General features: G+C 38.1%; 1 protein-coding gene across 2 annotated transcripts in view; it reads left to right on the top strand.

Moving 5' to 3' along the window:
- The first annotated feature begins 1938 nt into the window (after positions 1-1938).
- LOC309504063 (neuronal acetylcholine receptor subunit alpha-9-II) overlaps positions 1939-10107 on the top strand; it is an 8673-nt gene continuing 504 nt past the window's right edge. Inside the window, exons 1-7 of one of the 2 annotated variants that reach the window (XM_082177045.1) lie at positions 1939-2860; positions 3049-3346; positions 4587-4732; positions 5643-5797; positions 6587-6767; positions 7560-7911; positions 9276-10107. The exon at positions 9276-10107 is cut by the window's right edge and continues 504 nt beyond it. In XM_082177045.1, coding sequence (XP_082033171.1) covers positions 3292-3346; positions 4587-4732; positions 5643-5797; positions 6587-6767; positions 7560-7911; positions 9276-9820 — 1434 coding nt within the window. In that variant the 5' untranslated portion in view covers positions 1939-2860; positions 3049-3291 and the 3' untranslated portion in view covers positions 9821-10107. Of the gene's footprint in view, positions 3347-4586; positions 4733-5642; positions 5798-6586; positions 6768-7559; positions 7912-9275 lie in introns of both variants that reach the window. The other variant, XM_082177046.1, reaches the window with a different exon arrangement.

The raw sequence follows: 10107 nt of genomic DNA, 5'->3' as shown, positions 1-10107 counted from the left end.
GCCTCGTCATTCCTCCTCTCTCCTCCAGGAGGCGATCGAGTTTCTCTCTCTCTATCTCTCTCTCTCTCTCTCTCTCTTCTGGAGCCGCTCCTCTCCTCAACTCCACTAGACCAGAGCTTCCTAAACTCTTATTGTCAGCCGAACCCCTCACACACAGATAATTGACACGAAGTAGGCAGCATTGCACTTTAAGGTAACAGTTCAATAATTCACATATATATATATATATATATATATATATATATATATATATATATATTAGTGTTTACATTATTCACTAGTACCATGTTTTTTTTTTTGGACTATTTTTGGATATTATATTTTCAGACGGTACCATAATAATTTAAGCAATTTACAGTGACTTGCAAATTGTAATCAATACATGTGTTTGTATGAAAGTACCACAGTATGACACTGAGCTCTGGTCCTCTGGTTCCAGTCCAAACTGATCAGGATTCTCGGGTTCCGTCCGTTTTGTCGTGTTTCTGCTGGGTAGATGCATATCTTTCTTCTGAAAGCACGGATAAACTCCGTCACCTTCCCAAGCCACAGATCTCACACCGCTCTTTTAAAGGGATAGTTCACCCAAAAATTAAAATTAGCCCATGATTTACTCACCCTGAAGCCAACCTAGGTGTTTGACATTCTTCTTTCAGACGAATACAATCAGAGTTATATTAAACAATTTCCTGGCTCTTCCAAGCTTTATAATGGCAGTGAATGGCTGTTTCTGTTTTGAAGTTCATAAAAGTGCATCTATCATCATAAAAGTGCATCTATCCATCATACAAGTGCATCTATCCATGATAAAAGTGCATCTATCCATCATAAAAGTGCATCTGTCCATCATAATAGTGCATCTGTCCATCATAATAGTGCATCTATCCATCATAAAAGTGCATCTATTTATGATAAAAGTGCATCTATCCATCATAAATGTGCATCTATCCATCATACAAGTGCATCTATCCATGATAAAAGTGCATCTATCCATCATAAAAGTGCATCTGTCCATCATAATAGTGCATCTGTCCATGATAAAAGTGCATCTATCCATCATAAAAGTGCATCTGTCCATCATAAAAGTACATCTATCATCATACAAGCGCATCTATCCATCATACAAGCGCATCTATCCATCATAAAAGTGCATCTGTCCATCATAAAAGTGCATCTATCCATCATAAAAGTACATCTATCATCATACAAGTGCATCTATCCATCATACAAGCGCATCTATCCATCATAAAAGTGCATCTATCCATCATAAAAGTGCATCTGTCCATCATAAAAGTACATCTATCATCATACAAGCGCATCTATCCATCATACAAGCGCATCTATCCATCATAAAAGTGCATCTGTCCATCATAAAAGTGCATCTATCCATCATAAAAGTACATCTATCATCATACAAGTGCATCTGTCCATCATACAAGCGCATCTATCCATGATAAAAGTACATCTATCCATCATAAAAGTGCATCTATCCATGATAAAAGTGCATCTCTCCATCATAAAAGTGCATCTATTTATGATAAAAGTGCATCTCTCCATCATAAAAGTGCATCTATTTATGATAAAAGTGCATCTATCCATCATAAAAGTGCATCTATTTATGATAAAAGTGCATCTCTCCATCATAAAAGTGCATCTATTTATGATAAAAGTGCATCTATCCATCATAAAAGTGCATCTATTTATGATAAAAGTGGATCTATCCATCATAAAAGTGCATCTATCCATCATAAAAGTGCATCTATTTATGATAAAAGTGCATCTATCCATCATAAAAGTGCATCTATTTATGATAAAAGTGCATCTATCCATCATAAAAGTGCATCTATTTATGATAAAAGTGCATCTATCCATCATAAAAGTGCATCTATTTATGATAAAAGTGCATCTATCCATCATAAAAGTGCATCTATCCATCATAAAAGTGCATCTATTTATGATAAAAGTGCATCTATCCATCATAAAAGTGCATCTATTTATGATAAAAGTGCATCTATCATCATAAAAGTGCATATATCCATCATAAAAGTGCATCTATTTATGATAAAAGTGCATCTGTCCATCATAAAAGTGCATCTATCCATCATAAAAGTGCATCTGTCCATCATAAAAGTGCATCTATTTATGATAAAAGTGCATCTATCCATCATAAAAGTGCATCTGTCCATCATAAAAGTGTCTCTATCCATCATAAAAGTGCATCTATCCATCATAAAAGTGCATCTGTCCATCATAATAGTGCATCTATCCATCATAAAAGTGCATCTGTCCATCATAAAAGTGCATCTATCCATCATAAAAGTGCATCTGTCCATCATAAAAGTGCATCTATCCATCATAAAAGTGCATCTATCATCATAAAAGTGCATCTATTTATGATAAAAGTGCATCTATCATCATAAAAGTGCATCTGTCCATCATAAAAGTGCATCTATCATCATAAAAGTGCATCTATTTATGATAAAAGTGCATCTATCCATCATAAAAGTGCATCTATCATCATAAAAGTGCATCTGTCCATCATAAAAGTGCATCTATCATCATAAAAGTGCATCTGTCCATCATAAAAGTGCATCTATCATCATAAAAGTGCATCTATCCATCATAAAAGTGCATCTATTTATGATAAAAGTGCATCTATCATCATAAAAGTGCATCTATCCATGATAAATTGTGTCATGGCGGAGTGTAAATATCCGCAGTGTGTCGCATTACTCGCATAAGCATTTAGACTTAGAAGTGGAATCTGTATGTTCGTTTGACGCAGTTATTTTACTTTATAAAGTTTTAAATATGAATATTTTTCTTACACAATCGCATCGCTTCGTAGGATGACTTGAGGGTGAGTAAATCATGGGCTAATTTTAAAGTGAACTAGGATTCCCAGGGTAAGCAAGAACTGATAAGAATGTAAATGCGTCCGCCAAATGCATAATGTAATGTAAATGTACTACTCCTTAAACATCTATAAACCAAAGGCGCTCTAGACAGATGACCTATAGATTGCATGTCGCTCCCGTGTTATTTCAGGACACGGTAATGATGATAAAGGTGTTATTTCCGTCTCAATCCCACATCATCTCGGTTACCTGTCCGCGAGCCCACCTGTTGCGCGCATGATTGACAGCGGAATAGCGGCGCGTCTGGTTACGCGGAGCGACACGCGACACCCGGAGCTCCAGTGACGGCAGATCCAGCGCGGAACGGGGAGAGGAGAGCAGATCCAGCGCTGATGCTCCTGTGGGATCTCCTGTAGGATCTCTGCTCGGGGGGATGGAGAGGATCTGTGTGGAGATGCTGTTCTTCTCCGCGCTGCTGCTCGTTGAAGGTGAGACACATATTCTGACCAGATTATACATTCATATTAATATCAGGCTGGTTTGGTAGGCCTAGAGGTGGCTAGTTCAGCAATAGTTCTTCAAAGACAACACAAATAGTTCTAACGTTTCGTTGACGTTCCCATTAAGGTGTGAAAACGTCATTTTTGAATGTTCTCTGATCATTCGAAATTATTTTTTAACGTTATTCGAACGTTTAGGGAACATTCCATTTCAGTGTTTTCCAACAGTCACGTTACTTTTGAATTTTCTCTGAACGCCATGAGAACGTTTAGGGAACATTCCATTTCAGAACATTCCATTCCATTTGGCAAACATTATGGGAACGTTACTTTAGAATTTTCTCTGAACGTTCTGAAACAAATAATAATAAAAAAACAATAAATGTTCAACAAAAACTTTTTTTCTGGGTTACTGGTTAAGAAGTTTAATCAGGTTAGTTGCAAGTTTGTATTTTAACACACAGTAGCCTACAGTATAATGCTGATAAATGTTTTGTTTTCCAGTACAAATGTTAACATTATAAAATCAAGATTTACTTGAAAAGCAAAATAACTTTGTTTGATATTGTTTTGTTTTATGAAAAATATATTGAAAATTAAGTTAGTTTTTGCTTTTTAAAAAGTGTCAGTGGAGTCTGAAAAATAATAGTTTTCCCTTTGAATGAAGTTTATGTGTGTGGTGTATTACAGATATTTGTTCATGTTTTAAGCATAAACTTAGTTTATTTTAAAACTTGTCTTTTACTTAAATTGTTATTTAAACATTGTTTTATATCTAAATGTTTTAATATATTGCTTTTTCTTATTTTTTTCGCACAGCATGAGACTGGGGAAATGTGACACATTTTGTTCGTTGTTTTGTGTTGCGTCTTAAACTTTCAATATATTCTCACATTTATAAGCCATAAATTGGTTTAGAAATCTCAAATTGATCCCAAATGTTGTTACAACCAGCCCCATTAATCTTACAAGAAAACATGAATGTGTTATTATGAATATTTGTTGGCTCTTTGACAAAATCATTTTAATCAGCTTAAACAGGGAACGTTCACAGAACTTTAGTTAACGTTCTTCCAGTAACGTTAATAGAACATTCGTTCAAAGTTATCGGGTCAAAAACATTATTTATACAGTAATTGTTCATGGAGCTTTTTCCTGAAATGTTTTACTAGGATGTTTTTTAAATGTTTCTACTTGTTTCTGCATGTGTGTGTGTGTGTGTGTTCAGCAGCTCATTGTGCTCAGGGTCGATACGCACACAAACTCTTGAATGATCTGATGGAGAATTATTCCACCGCTCTACGACCAGTGGACGACACTGACAAAACCCTGAACGTCACGCTGCAGGTCACGCTGTCTCAGATCAAAGACATGGTCAGTATCTCTCCGTCAGTTCACTGGTTCATTCTGGGAAAAGAACTAGCCATGACATCATACACTCGGAAAAATAACGGTTCCAAAAGTGAGTTTTCGCAGCTGTCAATAATATGACATCATACACTCGTAAAAATGAAGGTTCCAAAGTGAGTTTTCGCAGCTGTCAATCATATGCCATCATACACTCGTAAAAAATTAAAGTTTCAAAAGTGAGTTTTCGCAGCTGTCAATCATGTGACATCATACACTCGTAAAAATGAAGGTTCCAAAAGTGAGTTTTCGCAGCTGTCAATCATGTGACATCATACACTCGTAAAAATGAAGGTTCCAAAAGTGAGTTCCAAAGAACCTTTCAGTGAACAGTACTTAAAAGAACCATTTTCCCTAGTCTGAAGAATTTTTTTTTTAAATGTAAGTATAAAATCTAACCTTTTTCACTCCAAAGAATCCTTTTGTGCAATGAAAAGGTTGAATATATATGAAACTTCTATACATGTTAAAAGTTCGATGCCAATAAAGAACCTTCAGTTAAAGAGTGCACATGTGATATAGCCATCTATAGTCTCTCTCTCAGCCACTCTCTCTCTCTGTGTCTCTAGTTGGCATCTAATATTAACAGCAGTCTGAGCGTCTCTAGTAACATCATTATAGCTAATGCTAGACACAGCAGTGCGTGCGAAAGGAGTAGAGAACGGAAAATGTGCATTTCAACGCTGCATTATTTCATCGCACATTAAAATAAAATAGATGGTTGATCAAACTCAACATCAGCTGTCCATCTCCGTCACTTACATTTTTTTTATATAGCTTTTTTTTTTACAATATAGATAGTTTCAAAGCAGCTTTACAGTGATAATAGGAAATGAATAATGGGAATAATAGCTGATAGGAAATGACCTCTGTGCAGGACGAGAGGAACCAGGTGTTAATCGCGTACCTGTGGATCCGACAGACGTGGAACGACGCCTACCTGAAGTGGAATAAAGACGAGTATGATGGTCTGGAGGTCATTCGCATTCCCAGCAGCCTCGTGTGGAGACCAGACCTGGTGCTGTATAACAAGTACGCCCGTACGTTCATGCACACGTTAGCTTTCCTCTCATTTTCCCCTGTTGACGTCTCTATACAGCTGCAGTATAAGAGCAAAGAACATACAACATCTAAAGAACCTTTTTCCACTATAAAGAACCTTTTTTACAAAGGAAAGATTCCATGATTCTTCATGGAACCATCGATGACAATAAAGAATGTTTATTTTTAAAGAACACCATGCTTTCACATCTTCATCTGTCTTCAGTGTGTAATGTTGCTGTTTGATCATGAAAAATCTCTGCAAAGTCACACAGTTCTTCTCTATATCAGTGTCAGTGTTTCTGAACTCCTGAAACGCCTCCATTGTAGTCTTGAGTTTCTTCCGGGAACGAACACGTCACAATATTCCTCATTATAATAATTAATACGCAGAATAAATGGGCGGGGCCTGGTTGAGTAAGTTAGTAGTGTGTTAAACTGGCGGTTATGGGAAGGGGCGGAACATTTCCCAAACACACTCGAAGTGCTCAACCAATCACAACACACTGATCCAGCCGACCAATCAGAGCACAGTGTGCTTTTCAGAAGGAGGGGCTTCATAGAGACGGTAACTAAACAGAGCGTTACTGACAGACTGGAAAAAGAGGAGCTGCAAAAATATGAAAAATAATGTGTTTTTGAACATTCAAGGATGAAAACATATTTTAGTAGACTAAAACTAAAATCAAGGCTTTGTAAAAGGGCATAATAGGTCCTCTTTAACTCGAATTCTCTCTCTGTGTGTTTTCCTCTTCTAAACACACACGTGTGCGCTGGCAGGGCGGATGATGATTCCTCCGGGCCGGTGGACACTAATGTGGTGTTGCGGTATAACGGCGAGATCACGTGGGACGCCCCGGCCATCACTAAGAGCTCGTGTGTGGTGGATGTCTCCTACTTCCCCTTCGACAGCCAGCAGTGCAACCTTACCTTTGGCTCATGGACCTACAACGGAAACCAGGTACAAACACCAAACACAGCTGCCAGGACAAGAAAGGGAAAACAGAGAGAGAAAAAGCACATTGTAGTGCTTTTAAATAATCACGTTTTCTTGAGATTTTTAGCTTTTAGTTTGTTTATAAAGGGTTTCTAAATAAAATGGGAAAATTTTGGTTGGCAAAGAACCCACTTTTTTTTATGTATGTGGTATTTTCCTAATAAAATAAATAACTGCATAACATATAATGTCCACTTAAAGGTACATTGTGTAATATTTAGGAGGATCTGTTGACAGAAATGCAATATCATATACATAACTATGTTTTCAGTGGTGTATAAAGACCTTACATAATGAACCGTTATGTTTTTATTAGCTTAGAATGAGCATTTCTCTCTACACACACCGCGGGTCCGCTTACATCCACATGTTTCTACGGTGGCCCTGAGCGGACAAACGCGTTCCGTCACTATGTTGTTCTTCGTGCAAAGTAGCTTCAGCTAAAGTCAGCGAATAAAACACTGACACAATGATGAACAGGTAACAATAATATTCGCAAAAACATAATTTTACTGAATAATTAAGTAAACATAATTTCTTAATTTATCTTTGTAAAGAAACCTCATTGCTACTCTCTGCTGTCTCAGACACCGACATCACTTCCTGTCAGCCACCGTAACTTCTGTTGGATGCAATTCACAACCTCACCACTAGATGCCACTAAAGATTACACACTGCACCTTTAAAATATATAGTATATAGTGTGTCATGCGTTATAAAGTCGTGACTATCTGGTCTCTAATCGGTCTCCTCCAGGTGGACATCGCTATGGGGATGGACAGCGGCGACCTCTCGGACTTCGTGGAGAATGTGGAGTGGGAATGTCACGGGATGCCGGCCACGAAGAACGTGATCATGTACGGCTGCTGCTCTGACCCGTATCCCGACATCACCTACACGGTTCTGCTGCAGAGGCGGAGCTCGTTCTACATCTTTAACCTGCTGCTGCCCTGCTTCCTCATCTCATTCCTGGCTCCTCTGGGCTTCTACCTACCCGCCGACTCGGGAGAGAAGGTTTCGCTGGGCGTAACGGTTCTGCTAGCACTCACCGTGTTTCAGATGATGGTGGCGGAGAGCATGCCTCCCTCCGAGAGTGTTCCTCTGATCGGTGAGTCTCTGATCTACTGATTAGCTGTTTTAGTGAGGGTCATATTATCATACATTTAATTATGTTGGCTTGACAGAAACAACGTACTGAAATCCCATTTAAGTTGCTTCATCTGAGACCAAATTTCAAATAATGTTTTAAATAATGCTAGCGACATGTTAAACATGCTAGCGACATGTTAAACCATGTTAGAAACATGCTATCAATGTGATAAATCACACTAGCAACATGTTAAACGCGTTAACGATGTTAAATCATGTTAGCAACATGTTAAATCATGCTAGCAAAATGTTAATTCATGCTAGCAATGTGTTAAATCGTAATAGCAACTTGTTAAACATGTTAGCAATGTGCCAATTCAAGGTAGCAACATGGTAGCAGAATGTTAAAACATGCTAGCAATGTGTGTTAAATCATGCTATCAGCGTGCAAATCATGTTAGCAACATGTTAAACCATGTAAGCAACATGTTAAACATGTTAGCAATGTGTTAAATCATGTTAGACAAATGCTAGCACTGTGGTAATTATGTGTTAAAATGTGTGTTAAATCATACCAGCTACATGATAGCAATGTTAAATCGTTAACAACATGCTAAATCATGTTAGTGACATTCCAACAATGTGCAAAATCATGCTAGCAACACGTTAAAACTTGCTGACAATGTGCTAAATCATGTTAGCAACATGTTAAAACACGCTAGCAATAAATATATATGTTATTATAAAGAGATTGTAAAACATGCTTTATATATATTTGTGTGTCAACAATTAAATTCAAACTTCAAGCTTTTAAAAGTTATTTCAAACTTTCAGGCACATTATGCCAATAAAACAGCCAACTGGCGAAAAACCTTTTACTCGATTTTGACTTCTGATAGTATGCTATTCTGAACACAGCAAATTAGTGTCTGTATCTGAGTGTGAACGTGCTGAGATCAGATAGACAGTGTATATTTTAAAAGACAAAATTTACGCAGAACTCTGTCTTTCTCCGCTAGGTAAGTACTATGTTAAAGGCTACATTCTAGGTTAAATCATGCTAGCAACATGTTAACAAAATGTTAAAACATGCTAGCAATGTGCTAAATCATGCTAACAACGTGCTAATCATGTTAGCAACATTCTAATTAAAAGATAGCAAGAAAGAGATTGACTTTCAGCTCTGTCTTCCTTTGCTGGTAAGTACTATGTTTATTAAGGCTACGTTCTAGGTTAAATCATGCTAGCAACATGCTAGCAATGTGTTAAAACATGCTAGTAATGTGTTAAATCATGCTAGCAACGTGCTAATCATGTTAGCAACATGCTTATTAAAAGATAGCAAGAAAGAGATTGACTCTGAGCTCTGTCTTCCTTCGCTAGGTAAGTACTATGTAGCGACGATGACTATGATCACAGCGTCCACTTCTCTGACCATCTTCATCATGAACATTCATTTCTGTGGAGCGGAGGCCAAACCGGTGCCGTACTGGGCCAAAGTTCTCATCATCGACTACATGTCCAAGATCTTCTTCGTCTACGAGGTCGGCGAGAGCTGTGCGTCACCGTTCGGAAAGTCGGAAGAATCCGAGCCCTTCATTCGCAAACACAACAAGAACCTCAAAGAGAAACCAAAAGGAGCTCCGCCTCCCTGTTGCCCCGACGACGAGAAACCGGCCGCATTCCATCTGACCTTTAACCCCTGTGTTTACTGCAGTTGCCGTGGCAACGGCGGAATTCTCGGGTGCGACCCGAAGCTGGTTTGGAATGTTGAGTATATCGCGAACTGCTTCCGCGAGCAAAAGGCCACGTGCCTGAAAGTGGCCGAGTGGAAGAAGATCGCCAAGGTGATGGACCGGTTCTTCATGTGGATATTCTTCATCATGGTCTTCCTCATGAGTATCCTCATTATCGGTAACGCACCTTAACACCGTGTCCTAACCAGACGCCTAAACAAACAAATAATTTGTCTGTCCACACTAGACGCGACTGCGAGATGCGTCAAAATCAATCAAAACCCACAGCCAATCAGAACAGCGTGTGGGCGGAGTCTTGTGGCACCAGAGAGTAATCTTGACGGCACTTGCAAGAAAATGGATAAGTAGATACATAATCAAATTCACAAATATTACACAATTTAAACATTATTATACATAGGCTACTGAGTTACTAAAACAATCTTTGTCAAATAGGAATACACTTGTTTGTTCACAGT

This window comes from Leuciscus leuciscus, assembly GCF_965113295.1.
Source record: "Leuciscus leuciscus genome assembly, chromosome: 8".
Classification (NCBI taxonomy): domain Eukaryota; kingdom Metazoa; phylum Chordata; class Actinopteri; order Cypriniformes; family Leuciscidae; genus Leuciscus; species Leuciscus leuciscus.
This window is presented reverse-complemented; position numbering and strand designations above follow the sequence as displayed.